Below are 23,134 nucleotides of genomic sequence, written 5' to 3' on the forward strand. Positions count from 1 at the left end.
ATTTCATATTTTTGATCATGAGACTTCTTTCAAAACATTATTTTAAAACACTCATATGTGACCCGAGCACAAAACCAGTCTTTAATCGCAATAGTGCAAAAATACATGTTATGGGTCAAAATGATCGATTTTTCTTTAATGTAAAAAAACAATTATGATAAAGTAAACATCATGTTCCATGAAGATATTCAGTACATTTCCTACTGTAAATATATCATAATTTAATTTTTGATTAGGAATATGCATTGCTAAGAATTACATTTGGAAGCTTTCAATACTCTCAGATTCCAGATTTTCAAATAGCTTTATCTCGGCCAAATATTCTCCTATCCGAACAAACCATTCATCAAAGGAAAGATTATTTATTCAGCTTTTGTAGGGTGTATAAATCTAAAAAAAGACCCTTTTGACTGGTTTTGTGGTCCATGGTCATATATATATATATATATATATATATATATATATATATATATGAGCATCTGCATTTGTGCTTGCATTAAGTATATTTCCTTCTCTTTGGCAGTTCTCCACAGACCAACCCGAACCATCCCAGACTGAGATCTCTGATCAGATCTCACCACCGCTCAGAAACACCAGGAGTACATGATGGCATAAACAGGCCACACGTCTCAGGTCCAGCTACAGTAGAGATGTTGATTAAATATGTTTAAGCTTGCGGTTCACAGAGTGTGATGGTGACACCCTCCCCGATCCAGCAGGCCGGGAGCAGAGCTTGTGTAAAGGCGCAGTGGAAGGCGTGCAGCCGGATCTGTCCCTCGGCGTAGTACGTCAGCGTCCCGGCCTCGTAGTCCAGCAGTATCCCGATGCGCAGCGGCTGAGCGTTCGGCTGCAGCTGACCGGCGACGGACTCCTTGCATCCGGCGTGCCACGCGCTCAGCTGCCGCTCGTCCAGCTGGAGGCTCCACGACAGATCGTTCATCCCCACCATGCAGCGCTTGCCCTTCTCCTTGCGCGGGATGTTCGGGTACGTCACGCCCACATAGGCCCAGGGTTTGGACACCTCCAGCTCCCAGTAGTGCTGGCCGTGAGTGAAGCTCTGGAAACACAACACCTGCCAGGTGTGGTCGAAGCGGGACTCATCAGCCAGGACGGGGCGGGGCCCGGAGATCAGATGCTCCGCCCTCCTGTTGCTTTGGGTGAGCCGTAGGTGAGCGTTGGCGGTGCGTGGGTCAAAGGTCAGGTTGCAGCGGTCTGGATGAAGAGAAGAATTACATAAGAGACTGAGAATAATGAAGAACTGTAGTATTGTGTGATGTGATGCGAGCGTACATGCGTTCAGTCCCTCTCTCTCGGCTGGATTCGATGGTGTCGCAGGACTGGGGACAACAGCCAGAACTGGCTTCTTAGCTTGAGGAGAGCCTGCGAGAACGACAGAGAAAACCATCCTGAACAGACATCGATAAAACAGGATTTCAAGAAAAAAAAAAAAAAGATTTAAATAATCATTATTTAGTAATGATTATGACTGGCTGAATAAAATACAAATACATTTAATATATTAAATTTTAATTTATATTCAAATAAATCAATACTGATAAATACATAATTCATCTTTTATATATAAACACATTTATTAAAAATTACTTTGAAAATTGTCACAACAAGGACCATTATTTTTTCAGTATTTTCCCATCATGGCTTTTTCAATATATGCTTATATATATGTTGTTATTGATCAAATAAATAAATAATACTGTGATATGCTGAATTGCTGAACAGATATGAATAAAACTGTACTTTTAGACAAAAAAAAAAAATCTAATCATAAACTCTGTTTTAAAATCTTGATAATTAAAACATTATTTAAACTTTTATTGAAACATTAATGACGTTTTATATAAATGAATACATTTCAGTTAATCAGATTTTCTGAAAGGTCTACCATACTACTACTTTTGAAAATTGACATAAAATGACCATTATGTTTGTAGTTTTAATCACTACGATTTCAGTAAACAGTGGATTTATTGTGATATATGTGAGCACAAAAACGGTCTTAAGTTGCTGGGGTATATTTTTAGCAATAGCCAAAAATACATTGTATGGGTCAAAGTTATCGCAAAAAGCCAAATGCCTGTGCCCTGACTCAAGGGAATTATAAAGGAGCAGCTAATAAGTCTGAAACGGGTGTGCATTATCATCAGAGAGTCATTAAACGGACCGTGAACGTTCCTCACCCTCTCTATCCTGTCCTGCATACACCTGAACGGCTCTCTCCAGATCCTCACACACCAGCTTGGACACACGGGACAGGATTTCAGTGACGGGCACCAGCTTCTCCTGTACGCTCACATGCACCTCCACAGGAACATCAGTGAAGTGTGGGACCTCTATGAGCCGGGAGTCCTGCATCAGCACACAGACATTACACAAACATTACACCTGTTCACATCTGTGACAACATCAACAATAAACAATAATATTTTCCCCCAAAAAACAACTTTGTATCATCAAAAGAAAAGCGTTTTTTCTATATAATAACTGGAATTAATTTTAACAATTTATTTTAAAAGATAATGGGGACAACTTTTATTTTGATTTCTTTTTATGTTGTTGTTTGTAATAAATAGCATTAAATGTTATTTTATTAAAAAAATAAAACTAGCATTTTAAAACAATTACGATAGAAATAGAATAAAATACATTGAAATAAAATAAAATTAATTGAAATAAAAGCTAATTAAATAAACTGAAATAAAACAAAATATGATAAAGAATAATAAATTAAATTGAATAAAATTTAATTAAAATAATAAACTGAAATAAAATAAAGATTTAAAAAAATTATTGAAATAAAACAAATTAAGATAGAAAAAAAAAAATTAAATAAATTGAAATAAAATTAAAAACTAAAAGAAAACAAGACCTTGATGAGCTGGCAGGAAGGGAGGAAACACAGGTTGCTGATCTCCTCCTGAAGGGCTGTGAGCTGCGTCACTCTCTCCTTCAGAGCATCCAGCCGCTCCTGAGCCTGCAACAGAGTCACTTCCTGCTGCTGTTCCAGAAAAAGCTCTGTCATTTCCTGTTTCTCTGTCAGCACCTTTATCAGCTGTGAGAACTTTGTGTTCACCCACTGAGACGTCTGCTGTAGTGACACCTGACAGAGCAGAGCGAGAACAACATTCCTAATTCATTAAACATCCTTCAAGACTATTCCCTAATATACACTGCCTGGCCAAAAACAAGTCGCCGACTGGATTAAAGAAGCACAAACTTAATTTGTGTATTAAGGCCAGGCGTTGTATAAATGGTATGGTTCAGTTCTATAAAAAAAAAAAAAAAGCCAATACATATTTTGTATTATTATTGTTAGTGTAATATGTATTATATATTGTTCATGTCAGGTCCACTAAATAATATCACCATTAGCAAATGCTGAAATTAAGATTAAGATTAATAAATTCTAATAAATTAAATAATAACAATAAATAAATAAATTTTCAGTTCATGTATATTAATGTATTTAACATTACAGTTTTTCTCAGTCGCTTTGGTACATTTCTCGAATCAAACTCACAATTTGCAAAACAGTAAGTGCATTTCTCAAAACAACTCGTACAAATAGCAAAACACCATGGATTACCTGCAAAAGGCAGTTTCTTGCTCAAAATCCTTAGTTCATCTCTCAAAAATAAATATCTGTGTCAATGAACATGTCAGTGCCATCGAATAACAAGTCCTTGTGTCATAGTTTACGGATAAGACAGTCAAATCGCTTAGTCATGTTGTCAGTATAACAGTGTACTCTGGAGAGATTATCTGATGTAAACCACGGCAACATTTTGGATGACAGTTACTGTATTGAACAGTATGCAATATGCTTATGTATGCCATATCCATTTCAAAAGTACACATTTACACATTACTGTCTGTGGGATATTGATTGAAAGAAACTGGATAGAATTCCCAGTTACACTTTTACTAGTGGTCTGACCCAAAAAAAAAAAACCTTTACAATGTCATTGTGATATAGAAAAGGAAAAAGAAATATGGGCACAAAGATGAAAATAAGTCAACTGTCAGAATGTGTAATTCTTGTGTTGTCCTCTGTCTATACAGTATAAGCTTTCCAACTGAAGATTCATGAGATGAACCTTTGAGCTATTTCAGAGAAATGGTTTATCATTGGTTTATCATCTACGTTCTCCTCATTAGTAAAGATTCACTTACGCAATTCATGCCAAATTGACAAAGTCTAATAATAATGTGTAAAAAAAAAAAGAAAAAAAAAGTGTGCTTGGCAGTTTATGACAACTAGATTAACCATTTTGCATTTAATGACTTATACGATTAACTAAAGACCCAATGTTTTGGGGGGTAAGACTATTGCACAGAAAACTATATAATACATTTTGAGCAACATGACATTAGCAACTGATAATGTAGGAAACAACTGAGAATTGTTCATAATCATTTGCATGGATGTACCAAAGCATTTGCAACTTGTTCAAAGAAATGAGAAACTGCTTTTTTGATGTGCACAAGTGACACAATGATGTGAGAATTGAACAGGTAGTTTTGAGAATTTCAATTCTGATCTGAGAAATGTACCAAAGTGACTGAGAAAAACTGTAATGGGACCTCACTGTAAAGTGTCACTATAATGTCATATGGATTTGGATATGCATGCATCGTGTTTAGATGAAGTTCTAATGACTAGAGTAATGATAGCAGACGTCTTGCCTTCGCCGTCTCCATGTTCTCCATGAGCTCCTGGCGGTTTCTCTCAGTAGTTTCCTGGTGTTTCTTGAATTCTGCACTCTTTTTCTTCAATTCTGCCTGCACAGAAAGATTTTTTTTAATCCGTTAAATTTGTAAAAAAACAAAAACAAGAAAATCAGCTGAGACACATACAGGTTGAACATTACAAAATATGTTTATATGTTTCGCTCTAAAATGAAAGAAAGAAAAATATATTTATATATTGCATTGAAAATATAGCATTGTGACATTATCGCCATTACACATTATTTTCTCCTTAAATTCTCATTACTGTAATGCAATATACTACTTAAACTATACGGTATTTATATGTCAATGCAATATTACCACTCTATTCTTCCGTTCTTCTACCACCAAAATCGTATCGTGGCCCTTGCACTGGTTCACAGAGCACTCGTAGCAAACACACATGCTGTCGCTCTTGCAGTAGATGACCAGAGGCTTCTGGTGCCGCTCACAGATCTGCTCCGGATCCAGATCCCGATCCGTGTGGACCGAGGCTCCTGCGCTCTCATCCGTCTTAACTGGACTGTGTGTGCTGATCTCCGTTATCATCGACAGAGACACGTTTCGATTCAGCTCAGGCCTTGTTTCAAAGGATTTTTTACAAAAAGGACAGTAGAAGTCTTTTTCCTTCCTATCCCAGAATCTGAGGATGCAGGCCTTGCAGAAGGTGTGACCGCATGGGATGGTCACGGGGTATTTAAATGGATAGAAGCAGATTATGCACTGCACATGATCATCCATCATAGATCTAGAACCTGAAATGATCAAATAAAAATGCAACAGCGTTAATGGCCTTGTCAATGACAGCAGAAAACGGACCAACAAGGCTGCTCTCCATTGACTTTAGTTCAGCTTTTAATACAAGAAGGCCGAACATACTCCTGCGGAAATTGTGCAGGGAGGAGATTGGACTACTGGCAGGATGGTGTAAAAAGCATAACCTGGCTCTTAACATAAAAAAACAACAACAACATCACTGCCCCAGAGGCTCATGATAAACTTCTACAATTGTGCAATCCATAGTGTACTGACTTGTGGGCTGCTAGTTACTACTTTTTCTCTACCCTATACACTGTATTCCTTACCAATGTCGTATTGTCCTGTTGACACACATGAGCTATGGCTGATAATATTGGTCTTTATTATGTCACTGTTGTTAATGTCATTCCTACGCATTTGCACTTATGAAATTGCACTGTCGATTGATGCTCTAATGTAATGTCGTTGTTCTACAGCAATGACAATAAATTATTATTATTATTATTATAGACAGGCAGACAGACAGATAGACACATAGATAGACAGACAGACAGACAGACAGACAGATAGATAGATAGATAGATAGATAGGATAGATAGATGATATAACGATTTATAAGCTACAAGACGAGTTAAATAATTTGCTGAATTATAGTCATTAGCAATTCTTCGTTAAATTAATTTGGTGAAAACATCGAGAAAGTAAACAAACGCCACCTGACCTTACATAACTAAACATCTATGTTTAAAATTAAGGCTGAACATTAACTTATTTTCTGCAAAACTCACAGGAATATTTACTCATCAGATGTGTAGCAACGTGAAATCATCCAGAATCCTGCGCTCTGGATTTCTCTCAGGCGAATCTCGTCGCCTTCTATACGCAAGGACGCACCGACGCGATGACGTGCACGCACGTTACGTCACGCTTCTTGTGTTTTGGAGCGGTTCATCATGGCGCTGCGCGGCGCGGCGCGTGTTCTGTTGCGGGCGGCGGATGCGGGGCTGAAGCATCACGCGAGGAGTCTCCGGTTCACCGGTGAGTGTTGCTGCACGATATTACCGTGAAAAACTGCACGGATAATGGGTTCAATTATCAGTAGAGCCACTGCTGTGCGTGCATGCGTGCGCGCGAACCTTCTGCTTGCAATGACCTTTAAATGTACTTAATATATTTATCTATCTTATTCTAGTTATTATAATCAATAAATAGATAATTTATTTATAAATCTGCATTTTCATTCTGTCCTTTCTCTGTTTCTCTTGTCTTTCTGAAGCACTTTTAGTTACTGTTTGTTTTAAACGTGCTTTAAATGAAGGTGCCATTATCATATTATTAATATTACTTATTTTTATATTAAAGCATGGTAATATTTATTTTTCTTATGTTACAGCATTATAAATAGTTATTGTTGCTTTATTATTCTGTTAATATTAAAGCAATATTATTATTTTCATTATTGTTTATATTGTTATTGCATTTATTATAAAAAAGCATATATATTACAACAGTATAATTATGTTTGTTAATTATTATGATTTATTTTAAAGCAATTATTATTATTACTACATTTATACTATAATTATATTAAATGTTATCATAAGGTTTATTATTATTATTAAACATATACGGCTACCTTATTATTAGTTTTATTATTATTTAATATTGTTGTTTATCATTATTAACAGTATAATTATTTTATTTTATATTAAAAAAACATATTATTCATATTTTATTTGTATAGCATTTATAAAAATACAATAATAAATATTTTATAATATTTATTACAGTTGTTTTAGTTTTAATTATTTTTTATAACAACATTTATTATAATTTTATTGTATAAATATTTGTTAAACATTATCATAATTATCAAATTGCATGATTATCACATTCATATATTATATTATATTTTTGTTGTTGTTATTCTACTAATAATAACTACTTCTGTAGCTGTTCTGGGTCACCGGTCTTCTCCTCAGGGTCCGATGCCCAATGAAGACATTGAATGGACTCGACTGGACTCTCTGGAGAAATACCGCAGTTACACTCGCTACGTGAGATCGGCAGAGGAGGCCAACCGGAAGGATGTTTGGTGGAAGACCTACAGGAAATACAGAGAGGAGGAGAATGAAGAAGGTGAGTCATCGCTGATGGATACACACTCATGCATAGCCGTTATATTCACAAGAGCTGGAATATCAGTGTGGGTCAGAGAGTGTTGATTGTTTTTGCGCCCAGCTGTTGAACCGGTCAACATCGGACTCCCGTATCAGCGTCCCTCCAGGAAGACAGAGGTGAAGGAGAGGAAGAAGGTGATGCTGGAGAACAAAAAGAACCCAGAGATGGAAAGAGACAATCGACTGCGAACATGTAAGAGAACCATCATGATCTCCGAAGAGGAAGCAGAGCAGCTTAATCGAAACCAGAAATTGCTTATTAGTATTAATTCTTATTGCTCTTGCGTGAAACCATACATTCAGTGTTTGTTTTATGCTTCTGTTTTATTTTGTGAAGCATTATGAGATGCATTTTATATATGAAAAATACCATGCAACTATATTTTATTATTAAGAATCCAGTGTAAAAAAAAAGACTGTTTATAATTGATGCTGAATGTGTGTAATCATGCAGCAAATACAGAGACTCATTAATGTTATCAAAGTTTCATAGAATTAAATTATAACATTATTATGTGATTGTGATATTTTAAGCACACTTTCCAGCCAAATTCTCTTTATAGTTTTTTTAAGTTGTTGTTAAAATTAGCATAAATAAATACCATCCAGGTCTATATCTAAAAAGTACATTACTAATGTTATTTTTTGCATAATAAAAATACCATGTAAATTAAGTGATAATGATTAACTTTAAGCGTGAATATAAACTTGTAGGTTTAGTGGTACAGAAACGTCATACTGTCAATCATCAGGCATCAATAGGACATTAAACATAACATTTTCTTATTTTCGGACTTCTAGTCCGCATTCCCCTCGACAGAGTAAAGACACAATGGGAGCAGACTAACGGACCGTACCACATCAAGAGACTCGCCGAACACTACGGGGTCTACAAGGACCTCTTCCCCATGGGATACTTTGTGCCGCGGGTCATGCTGCGTGTGCTGTACGGAGAGGACAGCAGCGCAGTGGTGCATTATGGGAATCACTTAACACCGAGTCAGGTGAGGACTCAAAACTCGTGACTGTTGGAAATCAAGAAAACAGACTCTGATTTGTCCTGTTTGTGTGAATCCTCAGGCAGCACGAGCACCTCAGGTACGTTTTGAAGCAGAAGAAACTTCTCTCTGGACGCTGTTGTTAACCAGCCCAGGTACAGCAAAATATTTACAGTAAAAAGATTTACAGTAAATACATTTTTCTTAATCTAATGTCATCTGTGATACATAAACCAGTGAATGCAATGACAGTAATTAAAAAAAAAAAAAGCAATGAAAAGTTTGACCAAATACATTTAAACTTTGTAATTATATTTAAATAAATGTTTTATTTATTAATTTAATAATATAATATAAAAAAAATCTTAGATAAATGACATGGATTTTTATAATTATTATATTTGATAATTTATGATAAATAATAAAATATATATTTATATATATATATATATATATATATCAGTGATGCGCGGGTCAATGTATAAACAACCCGCACCCGACCGATGTTTTCAACTAACCCTATGAACGCACACACTTGCCACAAAGAACCGGTTAAAGTAATGATTATGCATGTGTCTAAATTAGCAAGGAGACATTTAATTGTTTAGTAATAAACTGGTGTTTTCTGTGTCGCTGCTAAGATGAAGTTGATGATGCGGACTCACCATGAACGCCAGAGAGAAATGCACATTTCATATGGATTACATCATCAGAGAGTAGCCTATTTATTTTAGTTTGAATATTTTAGTTTAAAAGTAGACATTTCAAGCTTTCTGTAATATATTGCCTATATTTCTTTTTAAACCCACCACCTAAAAGATTAAGACACTACCTGACCCAAAATATCACCCAAAGTTTCTACAGCTTTTTACTTCGCTATTTCAGAATCTGGAAAAATGACTGGGGCAAACTTGTTACTGCAGTCATGTACGGCATGGTAAATGCTCGTCACTTCTGCTGCCCAAACTTTGTCAGCCTGTGGGTCATTTGGTTTATTGAAAAACGAATGCACTGATTTGCATGTTTCTTGATGATGTGCTTTTCTTCTGTGGTACTCACATGCACCATGTCGCTTCACGTCGTATTCTCCTCCATGTCCCACAGAAAAAGAGCTCTCTCTGCTTCGCCATCTACAGGTCTTAATCAAGGGTATGCTGCGGTCCATTCGCTATTAAAATTGCATCTTCTCTTTTTCGTGGCCATTAACCTGACCGAACAGCGCGCGCGTCAACAGTTTGATTGATGTACGACTGAGCCTTTCGACTAACGCTTTTATTTCTCTCCTCTGAACTATTTGACATAAGTTAACACTATACGCCTATTTATTAGGCAGGGTCGAATGAAAAAGCGGGACAGATGTTCAATTTGCGTGAGGCGGGACAAAGGGTAAAATTGCTGTACAACGTATCTTTATTTCAAAACGACCCGACCGACCGCGACCCGAATATCATTAAAAATATTTTTGGATGACTCATAACCGCGGGTGACCGCAAGCACCCGCTCATTTTGGATCAACCCGCGCATCACTGAGATATATATATATATATATATATATATATATATATATATATATATATATATATATATATATATATATATATATATATATATATAGTTTAATTGTTTTAAGTAATATTTTTGTTAATTCTTTTATATATATATATATATATATATATATATATATATATATATATATATATATATATATATATATATATATATGAAATTTATTTTATTTATTAGGATCCCCATTAGCTGATCTTCTGGGGTCCACACACAACATATAACACGAATAAAAAACACACTACATAATCAATACACAAATGAACATATTACCAACATACACAACCAATGCTCAATCATCCACTGAAACAACAAATTCTCATAAAATACATATATACATACATACACACATATATGTACATATACACTTACACATACACATATACATACACACAAACACATACAATATACTCTATCTACTAATATAAGCTAACATAAAAAATTCCTTTATTTGTTTTTTAAAACCAATATCATTTTGAGTTTTAACAATATGACCGGGAAGAGAGTTCCATTCAACCATAGCTCTATACAACACTGTACGTTGTTTTGAGTTTGTTCTGGATTTTGGAATAATATATTTACCAATGACGGCATGCCTCGTGGGATAGGTATGTACATCAGAACTCAAGTTGCCTAAACAGACAGTCAGGAGTCTTCCATACATTAATTTTATTTATAAAGCCAAGAAGTGATGCTTTTAACCTCCTATCAACCGTTAACCAGAAGAGTTTGCCGTGCATTTTGTTAACGCCGTGCATTTTGTTAACATTAGCCCTTATTGTAAAACAAAGGGCAAAACGAGCAGCTCTATTCTGAACCCTCTGTAGTTTCCCTAAATTCTTCTTTGTAGTTCCTGACCAAACCACAGAGCAATAATCTAAGTGTGATAACACTAGGGTCTGCAAAACATGTTTAGTTAAATATGGATTTAAAAACGAATAACACCTTTTAACTACAGATATATTTCTCCCCATCTTTTTCACTACTTCTTCTATATGTCTTGACCACGACAAAGTACAGTCTAAGGTTACCCCAAGAAGCTTTACTTCATGTACCTGCTCAACAGCAACATTATTTAGTGCTAAATCCAACATGGGCCTTGTTTTTAATGAACATTTAGTTCCAAATAAAATACTTTTAGTCTTAGCTAAATTTAAAACAAGTTTATTATCAGTAACCCAATTAAATACCATCTGCAACTCATTGTTGAGAGCTGCAGTAATATTTTCTAAAGCTGGTGCAGGCATATAAAGCGTTACATCATCCGCATACATAGACACAGAAGCTCTTTTACAGACCAGTGGGAGAAAACAAAATAATTACCAAATATTAATAATTACAAAATAATAAATAATTACCAAAACAAAATATATATAGAATTAGATAAATTATATGAAATATATAACTATATATTGTTAATATATTAATATAATTAATGTATTGAAATGTATGTCTATGTGTTTGTGTTTATATGTTTATATATAAACATATACACACACACACACACACACACACACATATATATATATATATATATAGTAAAATATAATATGATAATAATATATATAATATAATATTTATGTATAATTTTTTTTATTTGATGCTTTGAAACAATCTGTATTGTAAAAAGCACTATATAAATTACAGTGACTTGACTATTTATTTTAAGCATATTAATATAAATATAAATAAATATTGATTTTAAATTGAATCGAAATATATTAACAGTACGTAATTATTTTCTTCTTCAAATGGTCAAAGCTTTTTGGTCATTTGGCCTTTAGAAATGTCAAGTTAGCATTTTCTCCACAAGATGGTGATGAAGTGACATGAACTGAGTCTGTTTCACAGATGAACATCTGCTGGATGGTGAGCAGGAGTATCTTCACTGGCTAGTGTGAGTATGTTTATCATATATCACTTTACATTTTACAAAGCTCACATTCCAACAAGAACCAATTCCATAAATCTGACTTTAGAGGAGGACATCTGGAGACCATAATGAGACTCTTTTGACTTGAGGCCACACACATGCTAAATACATGCTCAAAACCACCACGTCATCTTAACCTCATCCTCTGTCTCAACTTTGGAAAAGCCTGGCCTGAAAAAGAATAGTTTGACAAAGTACATCAGGGTTTCTGCAGGATTTTTAAGCTCAAATGTAAGACTTTTTAAGACCTGAACACAACATTTATATTATATGAGTGGGGTAGTACCCTATAATGTCTATAGTACCAAGTACCAAAAAATACCATAAAATTACTGTAAAAAGCATAATTTACAGTTCAGATACAAGTTTTCACAGAAACAAAGTTTTATAAAATTATAAACTTCAAAAAGTCAAAAGTATTGATTAATAAATTAATTGGCTGTTTTAAATTTCTTACATTTTGTTGTTGTTGGAGAAATAGTGCAAAAACAGGAAATATGGTGTCTTAAACGCAATCTCTTGATATTAACTACATTTTAAGTTTATGTAACTGTTGTATAAAATCAATATCACATTTATAATCATGCTTTTGGAGAGAAAATGATATAACTATATTTTTTCTGCTCCCTATCTTAAATTATGTGATAATTCTAAATGCATATTAATAGACTGATTAATGCATACAGTGAAAGAACGCACTAAATGCATGCACGTGCACTGGTCTAACCTACTAGACTTCATCAGCTAATGTATTCATGCACTCTGTAGGTGTGTTCTGTTTGCTTTTCAAGATATTATAATTAATATCTTATAATATCATTTATTATAAGATATTATATAATATCTTATTATAATATCAAATCGCACATCATTAAAACTACGATATCAATCTCAATATCAGCGTGTTTGCAGGACAAAAACACAAAACTCTGTACAAAACAACAGCTTTTAAGACTTTTTAAGACCCTGTGGAAACCCCAGTACATGATGAAATCTGTTTCTAATTGCAGTGGGAATATCCCTGGAAATTCTGTGTCGTCAGGGCAGGAGCTCTGCCATTACATCAGTCCATTTCCAGCCAGAGGAACAGGCTTTCACAGATACATCTACATCCTGTTTAAACAGGAACATCCGGTTGATTTCAGCTCAGACCTCAGGTCTGCCCCATGGTCAGTAGCTCCAGACTTACTCTTGACAATAATAATAAGGTCATGATCATTTATAGGGATTATGCACATCCCTCTGGATGTAATTACGGAATAAAGCCAAACAAGCTAATCAGCAGCCTGATGAGAAGCAGACCTCTGTCGTATTTATTTAGTGCTAACAATCATTACTCCAGTCTTTCACATGATATGTCTATGTATCTCTTTTTTCTTTCTTTCTGAAAGTTCAAAGGCATTGCATTTATTTCAAATAGAATCTTTTGTAACATTATAATCAATTTTGACTTTTGACATTACTTTCCATGAAACGCATACAGCCCAATTTTTATTTCTGCATAAATATTAAACAGCACAACTGTTTTCAACATTGATATTAATCAGAAATATTTATTGAGCAGCAGATCAGTATATTATTCTAATTTCTGAAGATTATGTGACACTGAAGACTGGAGTAATGATGCTGAAAATACAGCTGTGCATCAGAAATAAATAGGAAATACTTTTTTAATCACCGAAATAAATCACTTAAAATATATTTAAAATATATTAAAATAGAAGAGTTATTTTAATTTGCAATAAAATTGTACAATATTACTGTTTGTTTTTTTGATCACATAGATGCATCCTTGATGAGCAGAAGAGGCTTTGTTAAAAACATTTAAAAATCATAATTACTAAAACAGCTAATTTTGATGAAATGAGAATAACTTTTTTTATGAAGTAATAAGAACTGGGGGGTAAATGTGATAAACTGTCATGAAAATAATATCACAATTAAATAATGGCCTTTTCTTGAAGTACAATGTATTTTATTTCTTGAGATTGAGATTTTGTAATTTGATCTGGACATGTCCTTGACAGATTTTATGAGATCCACGGTCCATTACCACAACAAAGTATTTAGATTTGATTTATTTGCAGTGTCTCATTTCGAAACCATTTCATTTCCAAGATTGTTTTTAGTCAGATGCATACGTCAATGAGAACGTGTCATTTCAGAAAATAAACCATTTCTTTACACAGTTAGAATTACAGCTGGCCACATAAAGGTCAGCTTTACAATGGATGCTTTTCTTTGAAATGAGACATTGCACACGGCCAGAAAATGCAGCATAGCTTTCATAATACGACACGGCTTTTCTTTGTATTTTGTGAACTACTCAGAAGAAAGACCCTTCAACTTGCACAGCACAAAAAAATGTGCAAAGCCTTTTGGTAAAATGTTATTCGAGATGTCTCATTTTGAGCATTTGCAGAAATATGTATTCTTTCTCTCATATTTACAGCTACTGTCTGAAGGAACGGACTTTCCGAACGTTAGACTTCTACAGGAAGCACCAAGATATAATAACTCCAGCCGGCCTCTCTTTTTTCCAGTGCCACTGGGATCAGTCTGTTTCTCACACCTTTCACACGCTACTGAGTGAGTAACAAGATATAGACATGCAAGAACAACTTCCCTTTCTGTACGATGAACTGATTTTCTGGAAGGTCTTTAACATTCTATTTATAGCCAGTTTCTGCTTCTTAAAATAGCACTTATCACTTGTGGTTTGTACAAAATCTGTTTTCAGTCTTAACACACATGATCTTAAAAAAAAAAATCTTTGTTCATGTTATGCTTTATATATATCTCACAGATATGAGAGAGCCTGTGTTTGAGTACGACAGACCTCCGGTGTATCACCCACCGCAGAAGAAATACCCTCACGGACAGCCTCTCAGATACCTGGACCGCTACAGAGATGGAGCCCAAAACACCTTCGGCATTTATTAAACATGCGTCTATCATGATCACAACAGGGCTTTTGTGTGTAATAAACTACATGTTATCAGCTGTGTTGAGATCTGTCTTTAAAGGTGCATTAGCTAAATTTTGTACAAGGGCAAAAAACTGGTGAAGTGCAGCGTCACTAAACACAAAAGCAGCTTTCTGTTGGTCAGCTCGGTGAATGTGTGTGAGTTCAGACTTTTTTTACTCATAATTCTGAGAAAATAAATGTATTAATGGATAGATTTTAACTCAAAAATCTTTTTTTAACGATGCAGATTTTTTTTATTGGAATTCTGACTTTTCAATATATAATTTTGATTTTTTTTTTGTACAATTTTAGCTTATCTAAATTTATTTTTTATTTTTTAAATCTACATAACATAACAAATCTAATTTGTTGTTTTTTATATTATTATTATAATTTGGACTGCATTTTGCAATTTTTTTTTATTTCACCACAGATTTATTTTAATTGCAACGTTTTATTAATTTTGATAAGGAAAAAATATTGTAAGATATACTATATGTACTTTTTACTTATTTCTCGCAGTTCTAAGTTTATGTATCAGAAATCTGACTTTACATCTTTTTTTAAAGTTTTTTGTTTGTGCCACAGAATAAAAAAAAATTAACTTCAGAATTGAAAGAAAAAAGAATTGTGAGATTGAAAAAAACTTTAAAAAGTCAATTAGCCTATCTTTTATTTATTTATTTATTTATTTTTAAGCCAGGTGCTGCTGCAAAACGAGAAAATAAATTTTCCGCCAATCGGAATCCATCCCGCTTTAAAAAGTAAGAAAATCAGAAAGTGACAGATGATAAAAATGCAGTGGGGTTATAACAAATGCATGTCATAATGTGTTGATGCGCACACTTCAGTTACAGAACAGCGATGACGTCACAGAGGATCGATACTTTGTTACGTCTTTTTCTAGCAGATGAATGATAACAAAATATTCCCCGCCAAAATCCGGATGGCTTTAATGAACTAGAGCATGAAAATCCAATCAAATGATCACTAGAGCTGGGTGCTAACTCATTACTAGTTGTAATTTGGATTATTTAATCAGATTAAAACAATTAAGTACTTGTAGTTACATTACATTAGGGGAGAACGGGCAAAATTTTTTCAAAAAAAAAAAAAAATTTCATTTTTCAAAAAACATAATTTTAAAAGATAATGTTGTAGACAGAGATATATTTCTGCTGTGGCCAGTAACTCAGAAGTATGGTCTATCAATACCAGGTGGTATTTTGTAGAAAAGTAGAAAGACTTCAGTATAATTTCACTCTGAAAATAAATTACATTGTTACTTTCCACCCTGTCGATTGGGACGATTGTAACACAATATAAAATAGATTTTTTTTTTCTGTTACTTATTTTTATTAAGTATACCTGACTATGACCTTGTTAATATGTAACTGTAAACATATTTTGTCCTTTATTTTAGCAATTTTTTTTTATTAAATTACATTTTCATATTTCATATCATTTTAAATTTAGGTTTCATCAAATGTCTCAAAACCCTACGCTACAAACTTGAATTGTTTTAAATATTGTTTTTATTGGCAATTTCAATGTATTTTTATAAAAAAATTCAACACAATGAACAATATAAAAACATTAACATATTATAAATTCTAAACGTAATGTAACTAGGCCTATTCATGTTTCTATCCAGTTGTTTTATGCATAAATTCAAAATGTGCATTAAAATATCTGGAAACACAGGTGGAGGTGTAAAATCTATGGCTAAAACCTAAATATAACTAAGTTACATGCGATGTAGCAGCTGTGATGTTCCTCTATGTCCAGAAACGCCCTCTCATAAACATCTGGATAAAACCAGACCTCTGTCTGTCTTTCTGACCCTCACTCTTGACATATTTCTTTGGTATAATATAACATAAACATTTTATTAATTCATGCAAGACACAGCAATTCACAATATAGCATGCACCGAAACAAAAGAAATACTTCTTGTCACTGTAGCGGGACAAAACTAACAAATGTTACTTTTGTCCCGACAGAAACTCCTACGGTCCTAACTGCGGGAAACGATGACGCAATCACGTGATATTTATCAGCTCCGTCAAGGGTTGCGTGTTGAACATGATGTCATAGCTTGGCATGCAAATGCTGTCAGAGACTCTGATCAAATCGCTTTGTTGTCCCACGTTTTAAAATACTCGTAATCAGACTGCATTACTCTTTTATGAATTACATATTATAGGCTACGCACTATAAATTATAAAACAAATAATAACAATATTTTAATAATTAAGTAGGCTATCACATTTACATGCTCTTTGGTTTTCTGACAGTTATGGTCACATGACATGCAGGTAAACACAAAATATATAAGTTTTTTATTTCGGTTGATTCTAAAATGATTTATTTTCATTAAACATTTCTAGGATTGAATTAAGTAGCTTTTCATTAAATTCATATACCTCCTGCAGTTCCTTCACAAACCCCAGTTGGGAAAACCTTGACGTAATGTAATGTTTAGGCTAATGCACATCATGTTATTAATGACAACAAATGGAATAGATTTTCTTATTCTTGGTATTTTTATGTTGGTATGGTACAGGCTTATCCCATTTAAATCATTGTGATAAATGAGTTAGGTCAAAACTAGTAATCTAAAATTACTTACCTAAAATGTGTAATGTACTGTATTATGTTATTAAACTACAATTTGTGTCATGTCATTTGAAATGAGTAATGGATTGCACTTTATCAGTAATCTACCAGCTCTGACTAGATTTATCTTCATAATTATTTATTCTTGTTTTTATCTGGCCTGTACTGCTTGCGTTATAATCTAAAGAATACAACTACAGTCATAACAAATTACACATATTGTTTATTATGCAAAATATTATCAGTGTGCATTCAAGCTATTTCACAAAGACTTGTTTGTTTATTCTGACAAGCAATAATAACAATATGTCAACAGGTAGCCGCTTACGTGCATTATTTGGTTAAGGACTGGTCCAGCTTCATTGTTTGATACTGCATCAGGAAAAACCTTAGTGATTATTGTAAGTCTAATGTCCTAACATCAAAGCTAAACAATTAATTAACAAGGAACTCTGTCTGATTCTTTACGGTTACAATCAGTAAACAAAATGCACAAATGATATGAAACGCATCAGTTTAATCACCATCATATGGTTCCTCTGGATTTCATCTGTGGAAATTAAAAGATGATGTTTAGAAGAATTACTCAGTTGCTCTTATTATACAACAAAAGTGAATCCAGAGATTTCAGATATCTGAAGTCTCATGATTTAGTGCGATTTTGTTTTGTGTGAATAACATCCAAATTAAGATTTTTTTTTATTGTGCGAAGAGCAACATGAAAATTGGGTCAAATATTATCTTCTTAGTTCTACAGAAGAAAGACAGTACTGTAAACAAGGGCAATATTATTTTTGGATGTTTTTATCACATCAACGATTTCTTGTTGTGACAGCACACAGTTAGATCAGGTTTGCTCTTGGCAGCTCTTCCATTAGCTCTGAAGACGTCACTGGTTTTCCCAGGGATTTGCCTCTTTTTTCCACATCTGCATTCATTTTCTCTAATCGTGAGAAACCGTTCTCACACCCGTTGACACACATGACCCAATTATAAACTTTTGTTTTCACTTTAACACTGATGTATGCATGGAAATTTTTTTTTATTATTATTCTTCAAAGTTTAAAATCTTGGAACAAAACCCATTCTATGACAAAGCATGGCTTGTATTGTTCAGTCATTAAAATGTTATTCCAAACCTACTCTGACTGTGTGTGGTTCAAACCCTGTGTGATGCAATTATCTCCTGCTGAGCCATAAAAATGATGCAACAGCAGAGAAACATGCATGTGCGAAACAGATGCTTAAAGACAGAAAAAGCAGGGGAATGCTTTTGACCAAGCCCTGTGAACTCTCAATACAGGCAGCATTTTAATGAATCACAGATGCATGTTTCAACGTGAAAGTTTTTCCAAGGTGCAGTAGTTAGTATAATAAGGCTTCTTTCTGAGAACTTATGAGAAGTCTAGGTCAAACGAAGCATTACACATATCCCTCGCATAACAGACTATTCAATAACAGATAAATATAAACTGGAGGATGAGAGAACTGAGATTTTGCCCAGAGAGGAGCCTTGGTCAAATAACTTTAATTCATATCTACAGCTGAATAATAGCCATGTTCATTTTATTTTAAATTAATGTAAAAATGCATCCATTCGACATCAAGTGACATTCTAAAATAATAAAAACATCCAAATGAAAAAAAAAAAACCTACAATTTGTATCGATGGATACATCTACATCCTGTCTAAACACGATCATCCGGTATATAATAATAATAATAATTATTATTATTATTGTTAAAATGTTTTTAATTAAGCCTATTTTGCTCACCAATACTGCAATTATTTGATCAAAATTACACAAAAATCATATTTGCTGAATAAAAGCATTCATTTCTATGAACCACACACACCTCAAACATTTGTATGGTAGCATTTTACAGTTTCTGCTTAAATATTAAACAGCACAACTGTTTTCAACATTGATAATAATCAGAAATGTTTCTTGAGCAGTAAATAATCATATTAGAATGATTTCTGAAGATCATGTGACACTGAAGACTGGAGAAATGATGCTGAAAATTTGGCTTTTTTAAATCACAGAAATAAATCACTTTAAATATATTTAAAATATATTCAAATAGAAAAGAGTTCTTTTAATTTGCAATAAAATTTCACAATATTACTGTTTGTTTTTTGATCACATGTGCATTAACACAGCCTTGATGAGGAGAAGAGACTTCATTTAAAACTTTTAAAAATCATATATTGCTAAAACTGAAATATTATGATGAAACAATAACTTTTTATTTTTTTAAGTAGAACTGGAGGGTAAATGTGAAAAACTGTCATGAAAATAATATAAAAATTAAATAAAAGAATTAAGTAAATTAGGTAAATTAAGTAAAAAAAAAACTGACTTTTTCTTGAAGTACAATGTATTTTATTTCTTGAGATTTTGGGGGTGAAATTTGATCTGGACATGTCCTTGACAGATTTTGTGAGATCCACGGTCCATTACTTGCTGTGTTTCCTTCAACAAAGTATTTAGATTTGATTTATTTGCAGTGTCTCATTTTGAAATCATTGCATTTTCAAGATAGTTTTTTTTTTTCAGACGCATGCATCAACGAGAATGTGTCATTTCAGAAAATAAACCATTTCGATTGACAGTAATTTATGATAATAACTCCAGCCGGTTTCTCTTTTTTCCTGTGTCTCTCATGACTCTCACACGCTACTGAGTGAGTAACAAGATATAGACATGCAAGAACAACTTCCCTTTCTGTACGATGAACTGATTTTCTGGAAGGTCTTTAACATTCTATTTATAGCCAGTTTCTGCTTCTTAAAATAGCACTTATCACTTGTGGTTTGTACAAAATCTGTTTTCAGTCTTAACACACATGATGTTAAAAAAAAAAATCTTTGTTCATGTTATGCTTTATATATATCTCACAGATATGAGAGAGCCTGTGTTTGAGTACGACAGACCTCCGGTGTATCACCCACCGCAGAAGAAATACCCTCACGGACAGCCTCTCAGATACCTGGACCGCTACAGAGATGGAGCCCAAAACACCTTCGGCATTTATTAAACATGCGTCTATCATGATCACAACAGGGCTTTTGTGTGTAATAAACTACATGTTATCAGCTGTGTTGAGATCTGTCTTTAAAGGTGCATTGGCCAAATTGTGTGCATGGGCAAAAAATGTGTGTTTATAGTGAAGCACGTTCATACACATTGTAAGTCCATTAAAAAAAAGGCAGCTTTCTGTTGTTCAACTTGAGAAATCTGTCTGAACAACTTGACCTTGTCTCAGAATTCAGGCTTTTTTTCTACTTAGAGTTCTGAGAAAAAAAAATCTGTTAATTGTAAAATGCTAATGATGATCACAATGCTAATGTTTTTCTCATAATTATGTTTTATAAGTGTGACATTTTTTCACAATTTGGATTTTTTCCCCCCTTACAATTCAGTGTAAAAAAGTTGCATTTTGAGATTTTTCTCAGTTAATTTTGCAATTTTTTTCTTCTCAGAATTTGGACTTTGCATCTTGCAATTTCTTTTATTTATTTTTTATTTAATTGCAGCTTTTAATAATTTTGAGAGAGAAAAAAACATTGAATTGTACTATATAAACTCAGAATTCAGATTTCTTTTAAATTCTCTCAATTGTGAGATTATATCTCACAATGCTGACTTTTCTCCTCCTAAAAAATTAAAAAGTGAGACTGAAAAGTCTTTAAAAAGCCAATTATTTTATAGAGATCAAATACAGCAATAAGCCCCAAGAAGCTGTGGAAGTATGTCAGCTGACAGATGAGGAGTGCCTAAAACCCCCTTAAGCTGTTTGGATTCACTAGAAATCATTGCTTCATGAGGCTTGCATAATCCATATAATTTCAGCCCAAATTCCCATGAAATGCCTCACCGTTAGTTGTACCCATGTTCTTTTTTCAAAGTATCGCCCCCCAGAAACAGATTCCCATAATACCTATCTTGTGTTATTCTGTTCAGTGTTTGTTTAGTAATTTGATTTTGACTTTTTTCGTGAGGGTGGTGTCCCGACGGGTTTAAAGCGTTAATGCAGTTCATGCTGTTAATAATGTATACCAAAACTAATCTTACCTAGATTTACCTAAAATGAGTAATATACTGGATTCTGTTACTAACAACAATTTTTGTCACGTAATTTGAAATAAGCAACAAATAACAATTTCTGACTATATCTTCATTCTTGTTTTTGTCTGGTAAGAACTATTAATGTTATAAACTAAATGTTAAAACAACACGGTCATAAATTAGATTCAGCATGCCAACATAATTATAGTGGAATATTTATTATGTAAAAAAAAAAATTTTTAAGTGTGGATTCAAGCCATTTCACACAGACATGTTTATTCTGGCAAGATACGTCAACAGGTAGCAAATATTTGCATAAACTATTTGTTTAACGACTGGTCCAACATCATTGTTCGACACTGCATCAGCAGCACTTAGGAGAAATGCTAGTGATTAATGTATAATGCATGTCCTGACATCAAAGCTAAACAACTCATTCTTCACTGATACAATCTAAAAGCATGAAACAGAAAATCCCGCACAGCTTTTTTTTTTAAAAGAAAAGTTCTCAAATGACATGAAGCGTGCGTCTGTCCGTCTACTCACCGTCTAATCATTCCACTTGATTTATCCTCTAGAAATGAAAAGATGATGTTTAGAAGAATCACCCAGCTGCTCTTATTATACAGTGAAAGTAAAGAACTAAAACGCACAAAATGCACAATTTGTGCACCATTTTTTTTTTCAGATGTCTGAAGTCATATGATAGTTTTGTGTGAATAACACATCCAAGTTTTCAATCGCTATTTCACATTTTCATTGTATTAAGAAGAGCAACAAGAAAATTCTGCCAAACGTGATCTTTTTCTGCTCCGCAGTAGAAAACAAATGTGAAAACCACAAGTGAGCGAGATCATTTTTGGTTGTTTTTATGACATCAACAGATTTGCGTTTGTGACAGCACAGATTGAGTTCAGATGTGCTCTTGGCAACGCTTCTCAGGACCAGGCGATCTTCAGCATCTCGTCCACATCCAGAAGTTTCTCCCTGGGTTTTCCAAGTGATTTGCCTCTTTTCTCTTCCTCTGCATTAATCTTCTCCCACTGTGAAAATAGCACCGTCCTCACACCTGTTGACACACATCATACTCGTGATCACAGATGCATGTTTTAACATGAAAGTTATTCCAAGGTAGGCTTCTTTCTAAGACATTCTTTGGATTAAAATACATGTATCCTTAAAAAACAAAACAAAAAAAAGTCCCACAATGCACTGCAGCGAGCTCACAGAATAAAAGATGCATACAAACTGGAGAATGGGAGAAATATCAATAAACAACTGCGAGATTTTAC

General features: G+C 33.7%; 3 protein-coding genes across 4 annotated transcripts in view; 1 reads left to right on the forward strand and 2 right to left on the reverse strand.

Moving 5' to 3' along the window:
* Positions 1–23,134, reverse strand: part of fdxr (ferredoxin reductase) — a 49,306-nt gene that overhangs the window by 5,421 nt on the left and 20,751 nt on the right. The window contains exon 13 of one of the 2 annotated variants that reach the window (XM_059532831.1): positions 22,753–22,911. In XM_059532831.1, coding sequence (XP_059388814.1) covers positions 22,781–22,911 — 131 coding nt within the window. In that variant the 3' untranslated portion in view covers positions 22,753–22,780. Of the gene's footprint in view, positions 1–22,749; positions 22,912–23,134 lie in introns of those variants that run through there. The other variant, XM_059532830.1, reaches the window with a different exon arrangement.
* On the reverse strand, positions 656–6,418 carry LOC132122490 (E3 ubiquitin-protein ligase TRIM65-like). Its single transcript, XM_059532825.1, has 7 exons — positions 6,309–6,418; positions 5,071–5,504; positions 4,705–4,800; positions 2,888–3,118; positions 2,199–2,367; positions 1,291–1,380; positions 656–1,212 (listed from the first exon to the last, which is right to left on the reverse strand). Exons 1-7 carry the CDS (start codon positions 6,310–6,312, stop codon positions 668–670), a joined length of 1,569 nt encoding a protein of 522 aa, XP_059388808.1. The 5' UTR covers positions 6,313–6,418; the 3' UTR covers positions 656–667.
* mrpl38 (mitochondrial ribosomal protein L38) lies at positions 6,399–15,183 on the forward strand. Its single transcript, XM_059532826.1, has 9 exons — positions 6,399–6,546; positions 7,462–7,647; positions 7,750–7,881; positions 8,490–8,692; positions 8,769–8,841; positions 12,101–12,146; positions 13,193–13,351; positions 14,635–14,771; positions 14,989–15,183. Exons 1-9 carry the CDS (start codon positions 6,462–6,464, stop codon positions 15,123–15,125), a joined length of 1,158 nt encoding a protein of 385 aa, XP_059388809.1. The 5' UTR covers positions 6,399–6,461; the 3' UTR covers positions 15,126–15,183.

Source organism: Carassius carassius, chromosome 40, assembly GCF_963082965.1.
Source record: "Carassius carassius chromosome 40, fCarCar2.1, whole genome shotgun sequence".
Classification (NCBI taxonomy): Eukaryota; Metazoa; Chordata; class Actinopteri; order Cypriniformes; family Cyprinidae; genus Carassius; species Carassius carassius.

What these genes read in the sequence shown, in the direction of transcription:
- LOC132122490 (XM_059532825.1), bottom strand. An exon ending in CTTCCTGCCAGCTCATCAAG is followed by an intron (nt 2,368 to 2,887) that starts GTCTTGTTTTCT and finishes GTGCTGATGCAG; the next exon opens with GACTCCCGGCTCATAGAGGT. An exon ending in GAGAGAGGGACTGAACGCAT is followed by an intron (nt 1,213 to 1,290) that starts GTACGCTCGCAT and finishes CTCTTCATCCAG; the next exon opens with ACCGCTGCAACCTGACCTTT.
- mrpl38 (XM_059532826.1), top strand. Translation starts at nt 6,462, where the DNA reads ATGGCGCTGCGCGGCGCGGCGCGTGTTCTGTTGCGGGCGGCGGATGCG. An exon ending in AGACAATCGACTGCGAACAT is followed by an intron (nt 7,882 to 8,489) that starts GTAAGAGAACCA and finishes TCGGACTTCTAG; the next exon opens with TCCGCATTCCCCTCGACAGA. An exon ending in GACCTCAGGTCTGCCCCATG is followed by an intron (nt 13,352 to 14,634) that starts GTCAGTAGCTCC and finishes TCATATTTACAG; the next exon opens with CTACTGTCTGAAGGAACGGA.